Raw genomic sequence first — 25,927 nt, forward strand, 5'->3', positions numbered from 1 at the left:
ATATCGCGATATATCGCCCACCTGGGAGCATTCATAGATCCCAATAGACTCCGCTGTCAGCTTTGACAGCGGCGATCTAGTACTCCGGTGCACACTTTTCTCATGTTATCCCGTCCGGGCTGCAAAATAAAATAAAACGCACTTTTTCTTACCTGCCAACGAGCCCGCGGAGCTCCGGTACACCCCGGTACAGGTGTTCGGTCCCCGGGCTGTATTCTTCTTACTTCCTGTTAGTCCGGCACGTCACGTGGAGCTTCAGCCTATCACCAGCGGAGGCGGGACATCGCTGCGGCTGGTGATAGGCTGAAGCTCCATGTGACGTGCCGGACTAACAGGAAGTAAGAAGAATACAGCCCGGGGACCGAACACCTGTACCGGAGCTCCGGGGGCTCGTTGGCAGGTAAGATAAAGTGCGTTTTATTTTGCAGCCTGGATAGGATAAAATGAGAAAAGTGTGCGCCGGAGTACTACTTTAATAGCCAGCCGCGGCGATTGCCGCATGCTGGCTATTAGCGGCGGCCCCCGGCTACTGAAATCAGCCGGGGGTCGCATAGTACGGAGCGGGCACGAGTCGGAGCCCGCTCCATAGCCGTGTCAGATCCGGCCTGCCCGGCTCCACAAATGTGGAACTTTTATCTCCTGATGCCCGGGACATGACATGCTGTTCCGGGCGTCCGCAGATAAAAATTCCACATCCCTAAAAGAATCGATTCAAAAATATTTTGAATCGATTCTGTATCGGCAAATGAAAAATCGCGATTATCGCGAGAATCGATTTTTTCTTACATCCCTAATATACACCGCAGGAGAAATGCTAGCACAGGCTTCCAGTATCCGTAGTTTCAGGTGCTGCAGAATGGGCAAAACAAAAATGGGAACAGGACCCTCAGTTTACGCAGAAGATTTTGTTCAGTGATGAGGCAAACTTTTATGTGAATGGTGAAGTTGACAAACAAAACCACCGCTATTGGTCTGACACTAACCCACATTGGATAGATCCCTCCAAGACTGTTGGAACACAAAAATTGATGGTATGGTGTGGTATATGGGGTGCAAAGATAGTGGGGCCATTCTTCATCAATGGAAACCTCAAGGCCACTGGATATGTGAAATTGCTACATGATGATTTTTCCAGCAAGATGGTGACCACCACATTATGGGTGTCAGGTCCGATCATTCCTAGATGAACAGTTTCCTGGAAAGTGGATTGGTCATCATGGGCCAGTTGAATGGCCCCCAAGGTCGCCCGATCTGACCCCCTTAGACTTTTATCTTTGGGCTCATCTGAAGGCAATTGTCTATGCTGTGAAGATACGAGATGTGCAGCACCTGAAACTACGGATACTGGAAGCCTGTGCTAGCATTTCTCCTGCGGTGTATATAGTAGTATATAGCAGTGTATACGGATACTGGAAGCCTGTGCTAGCATTTCTCCTGCGGTGTATATAGCAGTGTATATGGATACTGGAAGCCTGTGCTAGCATTTCTCCTGCGGTGTTGCTATCAGTGTGTGAAGAGTGGGAGAAGAGGGTTGCATTGACAATCTAACTCAATGGGCAGCACATTGAACACATTTTATAAGTGGTCAGAAACTTGTAAATAACTCATGAAATGATAAAGTTAAAACCAAGCACATTATTGTTTTTCTTTTGAAATTCCCAATAAGCTTGATGTGTCACATGACCCTCTTCCTATTGAAAAAACAAAAGTTAGATTCAAAATGTCTGACTTCAAAATGGCCGCCATGGTCACCACCCATCTTGAAAAGTTTTCCCCCTCACATATACTAATGTGCCACAAACAGGAAGTTAATATCACCAACCATTCCCATTTTATTAAGGTGTATCCATATAAATGGCCCACCCTGTATATACAGATGTATTTTCCTGTACTCTTCAGAAAAGGAATTGTCCGCTTATTATACACTGCTCAAAAAAAATAAAGGGAACACTTAAACAACACAATGTAACCAATCACACTTCTGTGAAGTCACACTGTCCACTCAGGAAGCAACAATCAATTTCCCATGCTGTTGTGCAAATAACAGACAACAGGTGGAAATGATAGGCAATTAGCAAGAAACCCCCAATAAAGGAGTGGTTCTGCAGGTATTGACTACATACCACTTCTCAGTTCCTATGCTTCCTGGCTGATGTTTTGGTCACTTTTGAATGCTGGCGGTGCTTTCACTCTAGTGGTAGCATGAAAGAGTCTACAACCCACACAAGTCTCTCAGGTAGTGTAGCTCATCCAGGATGGCACATCAATGCGAGCTGTGGCAAGAAGGTTTGCTGTGTCTGTCAGCGTAGTGTCCAGAGCATGTAGGTGCTACCAGGAGACAGGCCAGTACATCAGGAGATGTGGAGAAGGCTGTAGGAGGGCAACAACCCAGCAGCAGGACCGCTACCTCCACCTTTGTGCAAGGAGGAGCAGGAGGAGCACTGCCAGAGCTCTGTAAAATGACCTCTAGCAGGCCACAAATATGCATGTGTCCACTCAGATGGTCAGAAACAGACTCCATGAGGGTAGTATGAGGGCCTGACGTCCACAGGTGGGGGTTGTGCTTACAGCCTAACACAGTGCAGGACATTTGGCATTTGCCAGAGAACACCAAGATTGGCAAATTCACCACTGGTGCCCTGTGCTCATCACAGATTAAAGCAGGTTCACACTGAGCACGTGTGACAGACGTGACAGAGTCTGGAGACTCCGTGGAGAATGTTCTGCTGCCTGTAACATCCTCCAGCATGAACGGTTTGGCAGTGGGTCAGTAATGGTGTGGGGCTTTTATTTGGGGGCCGCACTTCCCTCCATGTGCTTGCCAGAGGTAGCCTGACTGACATTAGGTACCGAGATGAGATCCTTAGACCCCTTGTCAGACCATATGCTGGTGTGGTTGGCCCTGGGTTCCTCCTAATGCAAGACAATGCTAGACCTCATGTGGCTGGAGTGTCTCAGCAGTTCCTGCAAGAAGAAGGCATTGATACTATGCACTGGCCGGCCTGTTCCCCAGACCTGAATCTGATTCAGCACATCTGGGACATCATGTCTCGCTCCATCCACCAATGCCACAGACTGTCCAGGAGTTGGCGAATGCTTTAGTCCAGGCCTGGGAGGACATCCCTCAGGAGACCATCCAACACCTCATCAGGAGCATGCCCAGGCGTTGTAGGGAGGTCATACGGGCACGTGGAGGCCACACACACTACTGAGCCCCATTTTGACTTGTTTTAAGGACATTACATCAAAGTTGGATCAGCCTGTAGTGAGGTTTTCCACTTTGACTTTGAGTGTGACTCCATATCCTGACCTCCATGGGTTGATAAATTTGATTTCCATTGATCATTTTTGTGTGATTTTGTTAGCACATTCAACTATGGAAAGATGAAAGTATTTCATACGATTAGTTCATTCAGATCTAGGATGTGTTATCTTAGTGTTCCCTTAAATTTTTTGAGCAGTGTAGTTTTGCACCTATGGATGTGCTTTGTAGTAGTTTTGCACCTATGGATGTGCCTTAGATACGTTTTACACATTGATTTCCATTGATCATTTTTGTGTGATTTTGTTGTCAGCACATTCAACTATGTAAAGACGAAAGTATTTCATACAATGAGTTCATTCATTCCGATCTTTGGACAGTCACTTTGGAGAGCAGCACAACCAGAACCAGCATCTTATTTGGGGGGGGGGGGGGGGGGGGGGGGAAGCAGCTGGTAAGAGGAGGAGCAAAGTAGCTGTTTATCCTCACCAGGCCAATGCCAGGGACTTCAAAAATTTATAAATAATAAAAAGGAAACTGGCCACTAAGCCGAATAACAAACTGACACTTCCGGTTCTGTAAAGAAAACTTTTCAGCAGTCTCATCAATACAGGGAATGGCACCTGTATATAAATAAGATTTGTGTAGACTATTCACAATTGGTTGTAGTCACTCCCCCCTTCCTCCCTTTTCTGCCCTGCACATTGGCCTCAGCACAGGTCTCAGAGCATGCTTTGAAAACACTTCCATACAGGTCCAGGAGTCCACTTCAATGGATTGTTTTTAGACTCTTTTTTTGCTATCACCCCCAACCTGATTATATTTTATGCCCAGGTTTAGACTCAGAGAGAGTCTGTGATATTAGGGCAAACATTTTGGTAAATACATTTAGACTGTCAACAATCATTGTTTACTGGTATTAGGATTCCGTAGGTCAAAGCCGATGAAGGAATACGTTTGAAGGGTTAATTTGTAAAATAATTGAGGTTTGCTATGAATTAAATAATCGGCAAGAGAGTCCATTATTGGTCAGTATACTGTATAAATAAAGTAGTCTCTATGGCAAGCAGTCCTTTAAGGACGAGGAAAGCAATCTGGTTGATGGAAACCTATTATGCCAATGGGAAAGATTACTGCACCTAATAAGTCATTCCTGGAAGGGACCTGTGTTCCAGCACGGGATAGTTTACAGTAAGAGGATATGTGCTCACAATAATAATTTCAGCCTCATTTGTGTCATGTGGTCAATTTTTTTTGCATTTTTTAAACTTTTTTAGATGTTGATCTATTTTCCTACTGCAAATGCGGTTATAAAATTTACAAACCAGATCTTCAAGGTGATAAAAACAGCTAAAAAAAAAAAAAAAAAAAATTATAAGGGTACATTCACACGTGCTTATTTATGCTGCAGATTTTCGAACTTGCTACCCATTGAAGTTAATGGGCTGCAAAATCTGAAGCAAAAATACGCACAAGTGAACGTAACCTAATAAAACTTTTTTGTGTTGCAAGCTGCACACTGGTGGGGTCTTTTACTTAATTCTATGGTTGTTAAGTTATGGCTGTAAAATGTAACCATATGAAAATTAACAGCTGTTTTTCCATTGAGGTTAATAAATTTAAAGAAGAAAAAAAAATTCTAAATCAATTTTTGGAATGTCTCAATAAATAGCTCAAAATACGGTGTTAACATAATATGATTCTGGCTATTACAGAAAAAGATTTTTTACTATTTAAATTATAGTAGAGTAGAAAAAGAGGAAAATGAGTGGACAGGGGATTAAGGAAACGATGAAAGAGGAAGGAGCATCGCCCCGTCAGACGAGGTGAGGCTGGAAGCCCAGGTTTTCAGACCTCTCATAGGGCAGACATCACTCAGAAGAGGTTGACCTCAGTAGAGCAGCATACTCCAGGTGTCCTGAAACTCCATCCAAGGAGACCATGTTCAAAAGAAGCTGAAGGAAATCAGAATAATATCTGTACATATTTATGGTTCAATGAGTCATCCTAAAATGTTTTTGTGTGAATTAGACATATTATAAAATTTTCTGGGGAGCCCCACCCACCCCGAGAAACGGCAAGTACATCAACCATGTTGACCATGCATGTTTGATCATTGTCTATTGTCCTGAGAGCACTTATGGCCATTCCCTCCAGCCCACTCTCCACACCTTTGCCTATTAGACTTGTCTGATTGACAGTCATCAAAATCATATTTATGACACTTTTATAAAGAAGCACTGTTTTTTTTGTTTTGCCTAGATCATGCACACCATCACTAGTCCTACAGCACCATTTGTTTTATTCCAGCACAGCTGCTTCTATGTGTTTCATTACCCCAACTTGGTCATGTGATCACCAGTCTGACTCTCCAAATCTCCTGGTGCCTAATGGTTACAGCAGGATGTCGGACTCTGACTTCCTGTGGACTACAAGAGGAATCACCTACCAGATCCCCTCTTACTATCTCCCAGATTTCTTCCATTTCCATCTGCTATCTCTATGTGATCAGGATATAGGTACACACCTCCCAGATGCTTTGTTCACATTGCATTTCTTGCTGCTTATTTTCTATTTGCTGTGATTTCCCCCCAATTATGGCAAAATGGTGATTGTACTGCAATTGTGGAACATTTTTACTATGATTTTTTTTACAAACACTACCAAAAAAAACAAAATGCAGTATGTGTGAAAAGTGCTGTTAAAATTCAGCGTGTGAACACAGCCTAGAGACGTCAGATCTTCTTCAAACACCTTCATTGGTCAAATCACTTTGCAATTTTTTTTCCCCCTCAAAAACTTACTTTGCGTCAGCAAAGGTGTGAAAACCACACAATGGGGGGCATTTATCATTGGTTGTACACCTTCTTTCTTGTTTATTTTAGCCTCAGAATTTTGTGCAGTTGCCATGGATGCGCTTTTTTTGTGCATTTTGGTGAAGCATTTCCTAATTAAAGGGGTATTCCAGGGAAAAACTTTTTTATATATATCAACTAGCTCCAGAAAGTTAAACAGACTTGTAAATTACTTCTATTAAAAAATCTTAATCCTTTCAGTACTTATGAGCTTCTGAAGTTAAGGTTGTTCTTTTCTGTCTAAGTAATCTCTGATGACACGTGTCTCGGGAACCGCCCAGTTTAGAAGCAAATTCCCATAGCAAACGTCTTCTAAACTGGGCGGTTCCCAAGACACGTGTCATCAGAGATTACTTAGACAGAAAAGAACAACCTAAACTTCAGAAGCTCATAAGTACTGAAAGGATTAAGATTTTTTAATAGAAGTCATTTACAAATCTGTTTAACTTTCTGGAGCCAGTTGATATATAAAAAAAAAGTTTTTCCTGGATAACCCCTTTAAGTGTACTGTTTGGGGCACCGTGGAGCACTTTACACATGGAAACACAATTATTATTTGAAGTTTTTTTTTTTGTGCAAAGCCTATTTTTTTGCGCAAACCTAATATGACAAAGCTTAAAGGGGTACTCCGCCCCTAGACATCTTATCCCGTATCCAAAGCATTGGGGAATAAGTTTTCTTATCGCAGGGTGTCTGGCCGCTATCCTTTGGATAGGGGATAAGATGTTTAGGGCAGAGTACCTCTTTAAGCCTAGCTCTGTGGCCCACTACTTTCCATAATTTATCATATAAATTTTGGCAAAATGTAGTATTGCTTTTTTATGTGTCTGTGTCAGCAGTGGGGTCCTCCTGGGTCTCCTGCCATAGCGTTTCATTTCCTTTAAATGTTGACTGATAGTTCGCGGTGACACTGATGCTCCCTGAGCCTGCAGGACAGCTTGAATATCTTTGGAACTTGTTTGGGGCTGCTTACCCACCATCCGGACTGTCCTGCATTGACACCTTTCATAAATTTTTCTCTTCTGTCCACGCCCAGGGAGATTAGCTATAGTCCATGGGTTGCAAACGTCTTGATAATGTTGCACACTGTGGACAAAGGCAAATCTAGATCTCTGGAGATGGACTTGTAACCTTAAGATTTGTTATTTTTCCCCATTTTTGGTTCTCAAGTCCTCAGACAGTTCTCTTCTCCTCTTTCTGATGTCCATGCTTAGTGTGGCACACACAGACACACAATGCAAATACTAAGTGAACTTCTCTCCTTTTTATATTCTTCAGGTTTGATTTTTATATTGCCCATATCTGTTACTTGCCCCAGGTGAGTTTAAAGGAGCATCACATGCTTGAAACAATCTTATTTATCCACAATTTTGAAAGGGTGCCAATCATTTTGTCCAGCCCATTTTTGGAGTTTGGTGTAACATTATGTCTAATTTGCTTTTTTTCCTCCCTTTTTTTGTTTAGTTCCAATACACACAAAGGGAATAAACATGTGCATAGCAAAACATGTTACTGCAATCCTTTTCTGTGAGAAATACTTCATTTTCTAGAAAAATTTCAGGGGTGCCAACATTTACGGGCATGACTGTGTATATATATTTATATATTTCCCTAAATGCTTCTTTAACCAGTTGTTGTGTCTTAAGTTGTTGTGTTCTCCCCCTCCCCCTCCTTGCCAACACAGGAATAGAATTATTCCAGGGGAACACATTTGCATTTGTGAAATTCACACAGTGCTGCAAAAAAAATTGTAGAGACAGTTTCGTCTCTCATACTTACTGCAAATTGAAGAAATAAATCATGGGATATCTCATTATATTTCTCCTTGCATACTGCGGCGGAATTTAAATTGCCTTTTGTTGCAGCCGCTCCAAACGATTCTTCCTTATCATCCCAGGCGCAGAAGTCTGGAAAACGGGAGAGGGTGATAGGGCCCACTCACTGCACTTCTGTCTTACAGCGGCATCCACTCGGCTGAACTCTTCAGTCTTCTCCTTGTAATGTTACGGCTTTGTAGAGCGTGAGGACTACAGCCTGCTCCATCACAAATTGTATTTTGTCTTGTTTACTATCTTGTATGTAGGAATGCGCGAAACATAACCAATGTAATGGGGTTCTGGCGTCAAAACTGCGTGTTACATCGGTGCGGACATGATTAATCTAGGTGTAAGCTCCAAATGAAATCCAGTCAGAAGGTAACAGAAGGCACTTACCGTATTTTTCGCCCTATAGGACGCACCGGCGTATAAGACGCACCCAATTTTTAGGGGCAAAATCTAAAAAAATTAAGATTTTGAACCCAATAGTGGTCTTCAATCTGCGGACCTCCAGATGTTGCAAAACTACAACTCCCAGCATGCCCGGACAGCCAACGGCTGTCCGGGCATGCTGGGAGTTGTGGTTTTGCAACATCTGGAGGTCCGCAGATTGAAGACCACTGCATAGGAGGTAATACTCACGTGTCCCCGCCGCTCCGGACCCGTCACCGCTGCCCTGGATGTCGCTCCATCGCTGTCGCCGTGTCCCGTCGCTCCGGAACGTCTCTGCTGCCGGCCGGGTATCCTCGCTCTCCGTCGCCGCCATCACGTCGTTACGCACGCTGACGCACGTACGCGACGACGTGATGACGAGGAAGGAGAGCGCCGACCATACAGGGGATCCCTGAACGGAGAATACACCGAGGAGGCAGGTAAGGTCCCTCCCGGTGTCCTGTAAGCACTAACCCGGCTATTCAGTCGGGCTGTTCGGGACCGCCGCAGTGAAATCGCGGCGGTCCCGAACAGCCCGACTGAACAGCCAGGTTAGTGTCACTTTCCCTTCAGACGCGGCGGTCAGCTTTGATCGCCGCGTCTGAAGGGTTAATACAGGGCATCACCGCGATCGGTGATGTCCTGTATTGGCCGCTGGTCCCGGCCGTTGGTGGCCGCAGGGACCGCCGCTAAAGGGGTGTATTCGCCATATAAGACGCACCGACTTTTCCCCCCCAGTTTTGTGGAAGAAAAAGTGCGTCTTATACGGCGAAAAATACGGTACTTTAAAATACATAAGGGGTATCAGGACAGTAAAGGAGGAGAGGAGATTATAAGAAAAACTACCACAAGAGGACATTGTTTTATATTAGAGGGGGAAGGTTTCTGCAGTAATATCAGGAAGTATTACTTTACTGAGAGAGTAGTAGATGCATGGAATAGCCTTCCTGCAGAAGTGGTCGCTGCAAATACAGTGAAGGAGTTTAAAGAGGTACTCCGGTGGTCAACGTGTTTTTCCGTTTTTGACTTACCCTATTTGTTTTGTTTCATTTCTATTCTTGTTGTTTAGCCTACTCTATTTCCGTTCTTTGTTGTCTTTTTATCCCCCACTTTGTTTTCCTATCTTTGCTTCTATTTCCAGTTTCTTGCTGTGCTGAAAACTACAAATCCGAGCATGCCACATGCCTTGCTGGTTTGGGGCGGCTCCTTTTTTTTTTTTTTTCCGCCCTTTACCCATCCTACTATTTTCCCGGGTCAGCCCCCTTATACACAGCACACTAATATAATCAGCCTTGGTTGGGATACACTGGCATACACACACAAAAGGGACTACAACTCCCAGCATGTGTCATTCAGGAGTCTTCAGTCTGTGGTATAACACCAGCATGCTGCCTCTGTAGTCTCCTGGGGGTTGTAGTTCACCACACCTCTGTAGGGCATACACCAGTGTTTCCCAACCAGGGTGCCTCCAGGTGTTGCAAAACTACAACTCCCAGCATGCCCTGACAGCCTTTGGGCATGCTAGGAGTTGTAGTTTTGCCACAGCTGGAGGCACGCTGGTTGGGAAACACTGGTGTAACAAGATGTGTATGCTGAATAGGCTAAAACAGTGTTTCCCAACCAGTGTACCTCCAGCTGTTGCAAATCTACAACTCCCAGCATGCCCAAAGTCTGTCGGGCATGCTGGGAGTTGTAGTTTTGCAACAGCTGGAGGCCGACTGGTTTGTAAACACTAGCATACACACTCACACAACAGGGACTACAACTCCCAGCAGGTGTCATTCAGGAGTCCCCCCCCCCCCCCTCCCCCTTCACATATAGGGGGAGATTTATCAAAACCTCTGTAGAGGAAAACTTGCCCAGTTGCCCATAGCAACCAATCAGCTTGCTTCTTGCTGCTTTCATGAAAGAAGCAATCTGATTGGTTGCTATGGGCAACTGGGCAAGTTTTCCTCTGCACAGGTTTTGATAAATCTCCCCCATAGAGATCATTCCCAGTATGAGATTTCTTCCCCTGCAGTCCATACACCCCCCAGTCCCGTGCACCTTCTCATCCTCCCCTTCAGATAACACTTATCTTCTCTGTGAGGTCCTTCTCCTGTGCAGACCGGCGTCCTTAGAATACAGAGCAGGGGGGAGGGGAGGTGAGGAGCTGTGTACTCAGCTGGATGAGATGAGGGGCGTGGCTTATTCCTCATGCAGACAGATAAAAAAAAAAAAGCTGTGACATCTTGTCCACAACAGACTCAGAACTGTGGACAACAGTAAAAGAAAACCCCTCTGAACTACAGAACTATCCTACCCAACAAGCAGGTAAGAAAAACACACACATGCTGCCAAAACATATAACACATGTATATTGCAAAAAAACTAAACTTACAAAGAAGATGCCATATAGTCAAAAAAAATTAACCACCGGAGTACCACTTTAAGCATGCATATAAGATAGAGATAGGCATAAGGCTATCCTTCATTTAAGATAGGGATAGACATAAGGCTATCCTTCATATAAGATAGGGATAGACATAAGGCTATCCTACATATAAGATAGGGATAGGTATAAGGTTATGCTATATATAAGATAGTGATAGGTATAAGGCTATCCTTCATATAAGATAGGGATAGGTATAAGGCTATCCTTCATATAAGATAGGGATAGGAATAAGGTAATCCTTTAGATAAGATAGAGATAGGCATAAGGTTATCCTTCATATAAGATAGTGATAGGTATAAGGCTATCCTACATATAAGATAGGGATAGGTATAAGGTTATGCTATATATAAGATAGTGATAGACATAAGGCTATCCTTCATATAAGATAGGGATAGGCATAAGGCTATCCTTCATATAAGATAGAGATAGGCATAAGGCTATCCTTCATATAAGATAGGGGTAGGTATAAGGTTATCCTTTAGATAAGATAGAGATAGGCATAAGGTTATCCTTCATATAATATAGAGATAGGTATGAGGCTATCCTTCATATAACAAAGGGATAAGCAGGGGTGTGGAAATTTAATAAAAAACTACTTGTTCAATGGACTAAAACGGAACAAAATCTACTTGTCCCTCATGACGATCCACTTGTCTGGACCAATTTTCACTTTTACACTCTTTTTTTTCCTCCTCGCCCTATAATAGCCGTAACTACCTACTATAATGATACCTTTTAATTTTTCAATAACCTATTCTCTTCTGAGGTTTGGTATTTTATTTTTTTTAGATTTATGTCCTTTACCGTATGGGATACATTTTATATTTTAATAGTTAGTACAATTAAGCATGCAGCAATACTAAATATGTTTATTTTTATTATGTTTACATGTTTTTATATAGGAAAAGGGCGTGATTTGAACCTTTAACAAGGAAAGGGTTAATGTGTGTCTTTTAAACTTTTATTAAACTTTTTTTTTTTTTTAACACTTTATTTGACTTTTAGGAGGAATCATTAGATTCCCCATACAGATCAATAGAGTTCTATTGAACTCCATTGATCTGTGTGCTCTGCGATCGATTGATAGAGCCTAGTCCAGCCAGGCTCTATCAATGACAGAGCCATAGACACCAGAGAGGCAGAGGTAAGCCCTCCGGCTACCTTTATAGTGGATCGCCCCACTAGCCCACCAGGGAGCATTCACATGTCCCTTTAGACGCCATTGTCAGCCTTGACAGCGTCGATATAAAGGGTTAAAAGCTAGCCGCCGCGATCGCCGCAAGCTGGCTATTAGCGGCGGCCCTGGCTACGGAGAAGATCCGGGGACTGCAGAGTATGGAGCGGGCAGGAGTCGGGAGCCCACTCCATACAGACTGCTGAGCACCGCCATGCTTGTCAGGTCCGGGCCTGCTTGCCTGAAGCCAAGCTAAAGGCCGGAAAAATTCACCTGCCCAGTACCCGGAACTGCATGTTCCGGCCGGCGATAGGAATTCCACATCTCTGGCATAAGGTATCCTTCATATAAGATAGAGATATGTATAAGGCTATCCTTCATATAAGATAGGGATAGGGATAATCCTCCCTTTATCAAGTCCAAAGCAAATCTTGCTTTGAACTTGATAAAGGGAGGAAACCTGAAAGCGTGTCTCTACAAAATCCTGTGATAAAGATATACGGTGTATATATATATATATATATGTGTGTGTGTGTTAGCTTGCTTTAACACACAGCTCCATTATGGTTGGCTTGTGTCTTAATGATCATGTGCTCGGAGATTGTTTCCCCCTGTTCTCTACTCTATAGAATCAGGAACAATGAGCCCTCCATTACCTTCTAATTGTATTCTAGCACTGCTGTCAGTCTGAGCGCGGCGCACATACCTCAGCGCATTATTATTTCTCAGCCTGGCGGTGTTAATGTTACACAAATGGTTTTATGATCCTTCTCTAATAACAAACCAGCAGAATCTGGGAGATCTATTTTTTTTTTTTTTTACAGTGTAAAAGCAAAGTTCATTTTGACGAAGAACAGCGTAGAAATGAACTCTGTCGCATTCCTCTACTACTGATTTTTCTTAGTTTACTGTTTTTTTCTTAAGGGAAAAATTAACCCTGTATTTACCAGGAAGTTGCATTGGAGCTGCTCAAGTGTAACACCCAGCCTGTTATTTAAAAGGAGAATATGAGCCGAGGCCAGATAAGTTAAAGGGTACCTTTCATCAAAAAAACTTTTGATATATTATAGATTAATGTATGCAGAATAACTTTCCAATTGCATGTTATTTAAAAATATGCTTCTTTCTTTTTAATTTTCCACTTTGAAAAAATGACCACTAGGGGTCTCCCTACCAGTCCTTTTTTTTTTTTTTTTTATAGATTTTCAGACTCATGCAGGTGTCCTAAATCTCAGACTGCATCCGGGACACCAACAAGCTCAACACTGCTCCCTGGCAGTGAGCAGGTGAGTCTGTCTGTGTTCCAGCTGCAGTCTGAGATTTAGGACTCCTGCATGAGTCTGAAATCTATAAAAAAGGACTGGTAGGGAGACCCCTAGTGGTCATTTTTTCAAAGTGGAAAATTAAAAAGAAAGAAGCATATTTTTAAATAACATGCAATTGGAAAGTTATTCTGCATACATTAATCTATAATATATCAAAAGTTTTTTTTATGAAAGGTACCCTTTAATGCTTGTACTTGTCTTCATTGGACATTGAATCTAGAAAGAGCACCGTGGCTGCTGTTTATAATGGAGCCATTGTGTCTGGTGTCCATAATGGGGCTATTGTGTCTGGTGTCCATAATGGGGCTATTGTGTCTGGTGTCCATAATGGGGCTATTGTGTCTGGTGTCCATAATGGGCCCATTGTGTCTGGTGTCCATAATGGGGCCCTTGTGTCTGGTGCCCGTACTGGGGCCCTTGTGTCTGGTGCCCGTACTGGGGCCCTTGTGTCTGCTGCCCGTACTGGGGCCCTTGTGTCTGCTGCCCGTACTGGGGCCCTTGTGTCTGCTGCCCGTACTGGGGCCCTTGTGTCTGGTGCCCGTACTGGGGCCCTTGTGTCTGGTGTCCGTACTGGGGCCCTTGTGTCTGGTGCCCGTACTGGGGCCCTTGTGTCTGGTGCCCGTACTGGGGCCCTTGTGTCTGGTGCCCGTACTGGGGCCCTTGTGTCTGGTGCCCGTACGGGGGCCCTTGTGTCTGGTGCCCGTACGGGGGCCCTTGTGTCTGGTGCCCGTACGGGGGCCCTTGTGTCTGGTGCCCGTACGGGGGCCCTTGTGTCTGGTGCCCGTACGGGGGCCCTTGTGTCTGGTGCCCGTACGGGGGCCCTTGTGTCTGGTGCCCGTACGGGGGCCCTTGTGTCTGGTGCCCGTACGGGGGCCCTTGTGTCTGGTGCCCGTACGGGGGCCCTTGTGTCTGGTGCCCGTACGGGGGCCCTTGTGTCTGGTGCCCGTACTGGGGCCCTTGTGTCTGGTTCTCATCATGGGTGCCATTGTGTTTGGTGTGCATAATGGGCCCTTTGTGTCTGGTGCTCATAAAGGGACCATTGGTGGAGATTTATCAAAACCTGTACAAAGAAAAAGTTGCCCAGTTGCCTATAGCAACCAATCCGATTTCTTCTTTCATTTTGCAGAGGCCTAAAAATGAAAGAAGCGATCTGATTGGTTGCTATGGGCAACTTTTCCTCTGGACAAGTTTTGATAAATCTCCCCCCATTGTGTCTGGTTCTCATTATGGGAGCCATTGTGTCTGGGGCTCATAATGGGGCCTTTGTGTCTAGTGCTCATAGTGGGGCCCATTGTGTCTGGTATCCATAATGGGACCATTGTGTCTGGTTCTCATAATATAAGAATATACAGGCTCTATATTGTTGTTTGAATTATTTCATTGTATAGAGAAAAAAAATATTCCCTGTCTCTGTACCTGTGCTGGGCTGTATGACCAAAAATGTGTATCACAGTATTTTTCAAACTTATGGCGGTTCCACGGTATTTGACGGTATTTTTCTGGGGAACTAATCATATATGACCCGCGGGCGCTGTCCTGCTTTTCCTCCCCTCCCCCACCGAATGAATGCACAGCCGCAGTGCTGTCCCTACATCTGCGGACAAATCATGTTATACCAGCAGGCGCTGATCTCCTTTTCCTCCTGTGAGCCGCGGCGCTGGAAATGAAGGAGTTGTAAGCTGCGGGCGCAGGACGGGGAACGGAAGATGTCGCCTCCCCCTGCAAGCGCTGAAAGCCAGTGGCTTTTGATATCAACTCTGTATTTATTTACACTATGATATTATACCACTTTAGGTTTCTTTGAATACTTTTAACGTTGGATTTATATATTTTGATAATGAAGCACTTTCGGTATCTGTGATTGGTACCTATATATATATATATATATATATATATATATATATATATATAGTGTGGTTTGCACTTGAATATACACTGCTTGAGAAAGGTCAGGTTGAGCTGAACAAAACGTCACTGCTTGTAATGACTTTTATGGAATAAATCACTTTTTTTTTTTTTTTTTTTTTCTGCCACTAATGGTGCCGTGGAGAGATATATTTTTATCTATCTACAGTCATGGCTGTAAGTGTTGGCACCCCTGAAATTTTTCTAGAAGATGAAGTATTTCTCACAGAAAAGGATTGCAGTAACACATGTTTTGCTATACACATGTTTATTCCCTTTGTGTGTTTTGGAACTAAACCAAAAAAGGGAGAAAAAAAGCAAATTGGACATAATGTCACCAAATTCCAAGAATGGGCTGGACAAAATTGCCACCCTTAACTTAATATTTGGTTGCACATCCTTTGTAAAATTAATTAAATCAGTCACTTCCTATAACCATCAATAAGCTTCTTACACCTCTCAGCCGGAATGTTGGACCACTCTTCCTTTGCAAACTGCTCCAGGTCTCTCTTATTGGAAGGCGCCTTTTCCCAACAGCAATTTTAAGATCTCTCCACAGGTGTTCAATGGGATTAAGATCTGGACTCATTTCTGCCACTTCAGAACTCTCCAGCGCTTTGTTGTCATCCATTTCTGGGGGCTTTTTGACATATGTTTGGGGTCATTGTCCTGCTGGAAGAGCAAAGATCTCTGACGCAAACCCAGCTTTCTGACACTGGGTTGTACAGTGTGAACCAAAATCCGTTGGTAATCCTCAGATTTCATGATACCTTGTACACATTCAAGGCACCCAGTGCCAGAGGCAGCAAAACAACCCCATTGAACCTCCACCATATTTCACTGTAGGTACTGTGTTCTTTTCTTTGTAGGCCTCATTCCGTTTTCTGTAAACAGTAGAATGATGGGCTTCACCAAAAAGCTCTATCTTGATCTCATCTGTCCACAAGACGTTTTCCAAGAAGGATTTTGGCTTACTCCAGTTCATTTTGGCAAAATGTAGTCTTGCTTTTTTATGTCTCTGTGTCAGCAGTGGGATTCTCCTTGGTCTCCTGCCATAGAATTTAATTTCATTTAAATGTCGATGGATAGTTCGTGTTGTCATTGATGCTCCCTGAGCCTGCAGGACAGCTTGAATATCTTTGGAACTTGTTTGGGCTTCTTATCCACCATCCGGACTATCCTGCGTTGACACCTTTCATCAATTTTTCTCTTCTATCCACGCCCAGGGAGGTTAGCTACTAGGGGTGTGAATCGCCAAGAATTTGGCGATTCGATTCGAATCGAGATACCAGTGTGGCGATTCGATATATCCCGATATATCGCGATACCGTCTAGGTGACGATACATCGCGATATATCGCGATATATCGCCCACCTGGGAGCATTCATAGTTCCCAATAGACGCCGCTGTCAGCTTTGACAGCGGCGATCTAGTACTCCGGTGCTCACTTTTCTCATGTTATCCCGTCCGGGCTGCAAAATAAAATAAAACGCACTTTATCTTACCTGCCAACGAGCCCCCGGAGCTCCGGTACAGGTGTTCGGTCCCCGGGCTGTATTCTTCTTACTTCCTGTTAGTCCGGCACGTCACATGGAGCTTCAGCCTATCACCAGCGGAGGCGGGACATCGCTGCGGCTGGTGATAGGCTGAAGCTCCATGTGACGTGCCGGACTAACAGGAAGTAAGAAGAATACAGCCCGGGGACCCAACACCTGTACCGGAGCTCCGGGGGCTCGTTGGCAGGTAAGATAAAGTGCGTTTTATTTTGCAGCCTGGATAGGATAAAATGAGAAAAGTGCGCACCGGATACTCCTTTAATAGCCAGCCGCGGCGATTGCCGCATGCTGGCGATTAGCGGCGGCCCCCGGCTACTGAAATCAGCCGGGGGTCGCATAGTACGGAGTGGGCACGAGTCGGAGCCCGCTCCATAGCCGTGTCAGATCCGGCCTGCCTGGCTCCACAAATGTGGAACTTTTATCTCCTGATGCCCAGGACAGGACATGCTGTTCCGGGCGTCCGCAGATAAAAATTCCACATCCCTAAAAGAATCGATTCAAAAATATTTTGAATCGATTCTGTATCGGCAAATGAAAAATCGCGATTATCGCGAGAATCGATTTTTTTCTTACATCCCTATTAGCTACGGTGCCATGGGTTGCAAATGTTGCGCACTGTGGACATAGCCAAATCTAGATTTCTGGAGATGGACTTGTAACCTTGAGTTTGTTGATATTTTTCCACAATTTTGGTTCTCAAGTCCTCAGACAGTTCTCTTCTCCTCTTTTTGTTGTCAATGTTTAGTGAGGCACACACAGACACACAATGCAAAGACTTAGTGAACTTCTCTCATTTTTATCTGCTTTCACATGCTTGAAACAATCTTATTTTTCCACAATTTTGAAAGGGTGCCAATAATTTTGTCCAGCCTATTTTTGGAGTTTGGTGTCACGTTATGTCCAATTTGCTTTTTTCTCCCTTTTTTGGTTTAGTTACAATGCACACAAAGGGAATAAACATGTGTATAGCAAAACATGTGTTACTGCAATCCTTTTCTGTGAGAAATACTTCATTTTTGAGAAAAATTTCAGGGGTGCCAACATTTACGGCCATGACAGTCTCTCTCTCTCTCTCTCTCTCTCTCTCTCTCTCTCTCTCTCTCTCTCTCTCAACACTTATCCTTTTTTGTGTTATACATATGGGGGAGTGGCTACCTCCATGTTGGTTCCTGCACCCCACCCATCTTATAAGGTGCCGGATGTTTCAGACCTTACAAGCCTGGTAACTGATTGCGCAGAGGGGCACATTCAAAGTGTAGGGTCCATTCCAATGAGGTCACCTTATCGCGGTGGGATGGTCCAAACTATTTGGCCAAATGGTGAGCGAAGCACCTCAATTTTTCATTGTAGCAATATAGCATTTCATGTTTTATCTGTATATCTGTACTAGCAGTGTGCTGATGTATTCTCCTGTTTGTGTATATTTAGCCTAGCAGCGTGCACCTGTATGCCGGGTCCATGCAATAGTTTGGTATCAGTATGTGCTGGCCAACTTATCCTTTTTTATCTATTTATCTATCTATCTATCTATCTCATGTATCTCATATCTATCATCTGTATATCTCATATCTATCTAACTATCTAGGAATGAAGGCGACCTGCTTGCACCTACCACTGTGTACCTGGATGTGCTGCCTTCTGCTTTAAATTTATCTATCTATCTATCTCATATCTATCTATCTACCTCTCATATCTATCTATCTCTCTCTCATATCTATCTCTCTCATATCTGTCTATCTCTCTCGTATCTATCTCTCTCGTATCTATCTGTCTCGTATCTATCTCTCTCGTATCTATCTCTCTCGTATCTATCTCTCTCGTATCTTATCTCATATCTATCTATCTCATATCTATCTCATATCTATCTATCTCTTATCTATCTATCTATTTATCTCTTATATATCTATCTATCTTATCTATCTGTCTATCTCTTATCTATATCTATCTTTCTCATATCTATCTCTATCTATCTATAGATCTCAAATCTATCTATCTCTATCTAGATATCCATGTACATTTTTATAGTACAGCTTTTGTATAAAGCTTTAGTAGGTGAAACTATATAATATAGTATTTTGTAAATTGTCTAGTAATATGTTGTCCAATGCTCATGTATCTGTATTTTACAGGAAAGAAGATTAAAGGAGAAAGCTGCAAAGGCTGCAAGAAGAGAAGCTAAAAAGAAACCCGAGAAGGTAAGAATATCTAGTTTTACAAGACTTTACCCTACAGTTTATTTAATTTACGTATAAGAACATACTGCAGGATACCATGCAGAGAATATCCTTCCCAAGTATTGCCATAGTCTAAGCTCTAGTGAGATATATATATATATATATATATATATATATATATAGGTCCTTACTAACATAGAAGACTCTGCTGCATGCTCAATTCTCAGCCATATGGACAGTAGGGTACATAGATCTTTTTGGGCCCATCACAAAAAGTAATGAAAGTAATCCTACAGTTCCCCCTTGCTCCCGGGATTATTCCCAATCACCATGAAATATCCCATATTCAATAGTAAGAGCTATGTCTATACCCTATACATTGAAGCTATAGACCAGTGTATACTAGCCAGTGCTAACATCTAGCCGCCACAAAAAAGAAAAAAAATAGTGCGACAAATGTGGTGTTTTTTTAGTGTGTTTTCGCCTAAAACTGCAGAGTAGGTTTTATAAAAAAATAAAATAAAATAAATGAAAATAATTCTTAAATAGTGTAAACTTAGACTAGACAGCTAAACAACTTCTTGGGCTCAACTTTTACCAGGTTTTTGTCGCAGAGTGTTTATAACCAGCCACATGTTGTGGTCGCATTGCAGAAGTGTTTCTTAGTTAACTGAAGCTGCAAGTAGTTTGCTTGTCAAATGGATAAGGTATTAAAACAGTGTTTTGCAAACAGTGTGTCTCCGCCTGTTGCACAACCACAACTCCCAGCATGCCCAGACAACCAAGGGCTGTCTGGGCATGCTGGGAGTTACTTTGCAACAGCTGGAGACACACTGTTTGCAAAACCCTGTTTTAATACCTTATCCATTTGACAAGCAAACTACTTGCAGCTTCAGTTACTGCAATGCGACCGCAACATGTGACAAAAAATTGTAACCTTAAAGGGGTACTCCAGAGAAGTATATAGAAGTTTATTGTTGTCTTCTCTGGCTGCTTGATATTCTTTGCCATTCTTCCTTCCTTTTGCCAACATCTCCCAGAAATCATTGCAGATCTTCTCTGCCAGCCAGCTCACTCTTTAAGAGCAGCCCCAACCCTCTTGCTCTGGGCAGCAGAGAGAGAGGGTCAGTGTCTGATTGGCTGAGGCTGCACACACCTCCTAGTTCTCAGCACTAAAGAGAGCATGACTCATCATAGCACTGCTCAATATAGCTAATGAATGATATTTGGACAATTAAATAGGTTGATGAGAAGGAAAGGATGAGCTGTGGGTTTAGTTCCCCAGAGTACCCCTTTAAATTCTGCAGTGTTGGATTTGTTAATTTTCATATAATTTTCTACAATTAACCGCATTGCTTATGTCCATGATTGCTTGTTAGGTCAGTGCTGTCCTGTCTGTAGATTGCACACATTCACTCTACGCCCCCTTCTCACTGCCCATCATGCTATGAACAATGCACGGATAATTATCTATACACCGCTATTGAAATGGGAAATAATTATTCTGTCATGAGAGATAGAAAGTCTTGTTCAACTAACTATTAAGAAGCACTTTGTCTTCTAACAAAGGCTCTAAATGGGGAGCTTTATGAAGCTTGGCAGTGCAGGCTCCGCAAGGATTTAGATCATTTTCCGTAGTAGAAAAAGAATAAAGATCACTTGTTCTCTACCCATTTGTCAGACCACTTAGAAGGAGAGTGATAAAGAAGACCACCTGCTTAAAGAGACTGCAGCTTATTGTAGAAGGGTTGTTTGGATGAATAAAAAAAATTCTATATGGCAGGTATGGTGCAAAAAAAAAGTGATACTCTCCTACCCTGATCACCCACAGCTGCTGTGCAGATTGTTTCTGTTCCTCGCTCGCCACTGTTTCTTCCTAGTTCCTGTGACATGTCATTCCAGCAGGAACTACCTGCAATGGTGTCCCACCATTAGTTCGTGCAGGGACCACATGTCACTGGAACCAGGAAGAAGCAGTAATGAGCAGGGACTGGGAGATGTCACTCTGTTAAAATGTAAAGTTGTGAGTGCACAGCCTGTATAACAGTGTGTAATGTTGTGTTCCTTTAAAATAACTCAACACGCAACCATTAATGTCTACACCTTGACAACAAAAATGAGTACACCCCTAATTGGAAATGTATTGGGCCCAAAGTCTCAATTTTTTGTTTGGACAGCACTGCCTTAACCACTTAGGGATGCAGGGCGTACTGGTACGACCCCGTTCCCAAGTCCTTAAGGACTCAGGGCATACCTGTACACTTGAGTCCCAATACCGTCATTTAAAGCATTCTCACCAGCGGAGAACGCTTTAAACCCGGTGGGTCCCGACTGCTATCAGCAGCCAGGACCCAGGGTTATTGATGGCCATTACCGATGGGGCCAATTCCCGGCATTAACCCTTTAGACACCGCAATCAAAGTTGATTGCGGCGTCTAAAATGAAAGTGAAAGAATCCCAGCAGCTCAGCGGAGCTGATCGGGACTATGGCGGCGAAATTGCGATGTCCAGATCAGCTGAGAGGACGGCGAGGCCATCCGATCGGTGTTCTATCGCTCCAAGCCTGCCATGCAGGCTGGAGCAGCAGAGCACCGATAACACTGATCAATGCTATGCTATGGCTTAGCATTGATCAGTATTTTCTATCAGAAAATTGCATGGTATAACTCCCTAAGGCGGCTAAATAAATAGTAAAAAAAAAAAAAAAAAAATGATAATAATAATAATTTAAGAAATGTGAATAAGACCCTCCCCTAATAAAAGTTTGAATTAACCCCCCCCCCCATTTCCCATTTTGTAAATGAAATAATATAATAAAAAATAAAAATAATCATATGTGGTACTGCCGCGTGCAAAAATGTCCGCCCAGTCGATGGCGTACACGGGGAAAAATACCAAAATCCAAAATTGTGCATTTTTGATCACTTTATATACCATAAAAATATTATTAAAAAGCGATCAAAAAGTCCCATCAAAACATATTAAATAAAAATGTGTAATTTTTACCGAAAAAGTGCACTGCTTAAAAAAAAAAGTCACCCCCACAAATATTATTTTTTTTTTTGTTTCGCCACATATTGTTATAAAAGAAATGTCATTACAAAGTACAATTCGTGCTGCAAAAAACAAGCCCTTATATGGGTCTGTAGGTGCATTATTGAATGCGTTATGATTTTTAGAATGGGGGGAGGAAAAAACCAAAGTGCAAAAATATTATTTTGAGTCCTTAAATGGGCACTGGCAGATACAAAAACTTTTGATATGTTGTAAAGCATGCAAAATCAATAGGTATTGCAATTGCTTTCATTAGAACATTTTCAGTATTTAATACTGAAAAAGCCAGTCAAACAACTGCCCCCCCCCCCCCCCTGCCTGCTTGGACACATACTAGTCCTGCTGTGTCCATGCGTCATCACCTATGTCATGGACACACTTCCTTGATTGACATTTGTGAGTGCAGGGAAAAATGCTCCCACTGTCAGCTTTTGTCCCGCTACTGTCAGTGAGGACAAGCTGGGAGTTGTAGTTTTGCTAATGCTAGGGGAGATGTGAGCAGACGGCATACTGAGGGAGGGGGCGGAGACCTGCACAGTGAGGCCACGCCCCCTCCCTTTGAGAGGAATATAGACTAGGGTGCTAAATTAAAAGTGTAATAAAAAAATAAAGGTGCTAGACACACAAAAGTTAGATGTACATGGTCAGAATTAGGTACTGACTGATATATTTAAAAAATTGTTGGATCTGATGGGTACGCTTTAAGCCTCATCGCTATTCTAAAATACTCTGTTCTTTATTTTTACATTCTATTCACAGTCTTAAAATTGTTCCTTAAATTTTTCTTGAGTTCTTCAGTTTCTGTTGGAGTGACAACAAATATGGCCACCATTACAGCTCATACAGAAGTGGTCACCCAGACTCCCAATTTGCTAAGGAAGCCGTTAAAAAGTTAAACAAGTTAAATGTATCACTTGACTGGTTTAATTAAAAAAAGGTCTGATTAATGTGACTATTCTTTTAGGAAAAACTTGGAAATTTTTACCTTTACCACTTGAGCATCACAATAGGCTGGCCTTTTCTGTTGATTATACGTAGACTGTTTGTATTGGAGATAGAAGCTGAAAAAATTCTGGGTGTTCGGCGCCAATCGTAGGAGGAATTAATGCCTGATGCAGACTAGGTATATTCAAAGTTCCTTTATTCGCAGTGTCAGACGCGTTTTGAGGTCTTGCACCTCTTTCTCAATGACTCTGGCATACATCATGTATGCCAGTTATTGAGAAAGAGGTGCAAGACCTTGAAACGCGTCTGTCATAATGAATAAAGGAACTCTGAATATACCTAGTCTGCATCAGGCCCAACACCCGGATTTTTTTCAGCTTCTATCTCCTTGTATCTATATCGAGCGTGGATTTGCATGTTTCGAGTACTCTGGACGGCTGCACGCAAACAAAGCATCATGACTACTAGAGGCTTATGAGGATGTCGTGTACTTAACACAACCTAGCAAGGTGGGATTCTAATTCATATACTCACCTTGCCATTTCACCTGGTACAAACATACTGCCCAATAGGAAGCTCTGTTTTTGTATATCTCTAGCATTACGTAGACTGTGGCATGGTCGGCAGAAGAAGAAGAAAACACTAGTATGTCAGTCGATCTTTTGTACAGGCCTAAAATGTATTATGGGCTGCACATCCCCCCCCCATGTAAATGATAAAATGAGCTGTGTGAAGTCTTATTGAACGAGCGCCGATCAATGGGATTGGTGCTTGCTGTTAGACCTGTGTAAAAGGGCCTTTAGATTCTCTGTGCAGCTTTGTGGTCTTTGAAGGAGGGGGTCTTCACTTCTAACCGGCTGTAATAATCTATTGATATTTTTTGTCCATTAACCTCATCTCTGCTGCCATACATCACACACCCGCTATACTGCAAACAGACAATGTTGACAGGAAATATGTGCCTTCAATAGGGCCGCCCCTCACGTAAGTTTTTTTTTAAAGAAACAAGCAAACAAAAAACTAAAACTTAAAAAAAATATATAAATAAATTCTACACACCTAGGTCTCAATAAGAAACAAGACACCTTCTTTAAAGGGGTACTCCGCTGCTCAGCGTTTGGAACAAAATGTTCCAAACGCTTAGAGCCGGCGCCGGGAGCTCGTAATGTCATAGCCCAGCCCCTTATGATGTCACGATCCGCCCTCTCAAGCAAGTCTATGGGAGGGGGCGTGACAGCCCCCTCCCATTCTGTTAATCAATGAGCAATAAAACATCACCTTCCTGTCATCTTGATAGGTGATAAATGAGTTTCATAGGATACCCCTTATGAAGGGAAGTTTCCTTCTATCCATTTATTCACATGATATGCCATAATTGTTTGATAGTTGTGGAACCCACCCCTAAAACCTGCATACTGCAAGATCAAGGGCTCATTGCACCCATTGGAGGTGGTTGGGAAGCCAAAAACAACCAAACAGGCTAGAGATGAGTGTTGGTCTTACAAATAGGACCCGAATCTTTCAGACATTTATGGCAGATCAAGTGAAAAGTCGCAATTGTCCCAGATCGGAATAACCCTTATTAGCTTGTGCCTCTGTAGGTGATGAGGATGCCACTCACTACTACAATCATATCATAGTGGGGGGTCAAGACAGAAGGTTCTGCACCTCTGTATCCTGTTCGAATGCTCCTTCCAATCTTCATGGAACTTTCATGGGTCACTGCAATGGCAATTGCTACATTTCTTGGTAACCCCTGGCATAAAAGTTGACCCTTATGACCGACCTGTATAATCAGCAGTCTTTAGCCCCCAAAATACAGTCAGTCCTGATTGCCTGGTGTAATCACCTTCCTCATTTGCTCTCCACTTTGTGACCACATACAAAGGTGCACCTTAAAGTGAAGAAAATTGAGCAACATTCTCCAGTACATTTGCTGTCCAGAACTGTATCAACACGCTCAACGGAAGTGGTTCGATAAAGTTTAGTAAACAAAACTGAACCCATATGTTTTTTGTTGTCACTTGGTCCCTGTCCTCAGACCTCAGAGTTTGTGATTGGGTGCTATAAATAGCTTACATCAATTTCTTAGTCTTATATATTTACTGGGTGGCAACATAGTAGTACACTTTAGATTGACTAATCAGGTTATAGTCTTAAAAACCACCAGAAAGTTGTATTTCTCTGTAATGTTCCGGTCCCTGTGATGACCACGTAATAGAAATGTTTTACTGTAGACTACTCCAGATGATTAGTCCGGTCCAGTGTAAAGTCATCTGAGATGGAAGGGCACAAGTTTTGTCCTATTGATTTTAAGCACTTGGCTTGTAAGTAGTTTATATAGTTCAGGGGGGGCTTGGGGTTGGTGTTCTGACACTGAATCTTGAAAAGATTCTTAATAGTGTCACCATGTCCCAATGATAAAACCAATTTGTCATCAGGGTGTCACCCTGTGAAATAAACAGTTGATGAACTTCTCACAGACTCGACATGGTGTTTTCCTTGAGTCACTGAACAGAATCTTCTGGCTGGGAGTCCAATTTATTTTGTAGTTGGCGATGAAATGACATGTACCGCTTTGATGCATCTTATCCCTTAACGTCTTTCAGGATTATCCAAAGAATTTAATCAACTTAGTGTCTTAGTTAAACAAGACTATACGCTGGTACATCCTTAATTCTATGAGCCGTCCCCAAACAGTGAACTGTTCAATGACAGATGAGACAGCAGCAATTTAGTTTTTTACTTTTTTGGTAACTTTGTTTTAACCTATCCCTTTACCATCTCCTTGTAAAGTGTCTTTTTTGTTCACTAATTTAATGTGCATTCACATTGAAACATGTCGTAAGACTGAAAGGTGACCAGCAACTCTGCATTAGGTTTCCATGTAAAGCATCAGCATGGAAAAGTACTCACAGTAAGCTCCTATAGTCTCTCTGGCTCTCGCCAACTACCCACCCCCTCTTTTATCCCTCTTCCCATCTCCATAGACTT

At 42.8% G+C, this 25,927-nt stretch overlaps 1 protein-coding gene across 1 annotated transcript in view; it reads left to right on the plus strand.

Annotated features, from left to right (window-relative positions):
• DDX10 (DEAD-box helicase 10) overlaps positions 1 to 25,927 on the plus strand; it is a 267,940-nt gene that overhangs the window by 161,330 nt on the left and 80,683 nt on the right. Inside the window, exon 16 of the mRNA XM_056561668.1 lies at positions 18,890 to 18,955. Coding sequence (XP_056417643.1) covers positions 18,890 to 18,955 — 66 coding nt within the window. The remainder of the gene's footprint in view (positions 1 to 18,889; positions 18,956 to 25,927) is intronic.

Source organism: Hyla sarda, chromosome 2, assembly GCF_029499605.1.
Source record: "Hyla sarda isolate aHylSar1 chromosome 2, aHylSar1.hap1, whole genome shotgun sequence".
NCBI classification, from domain to species: domain Eukaryota; kingdom Metazoa; phylum Chordata; class Amphibia; order Anura; family Hylidae; genus Hyla; species Hyla sarda.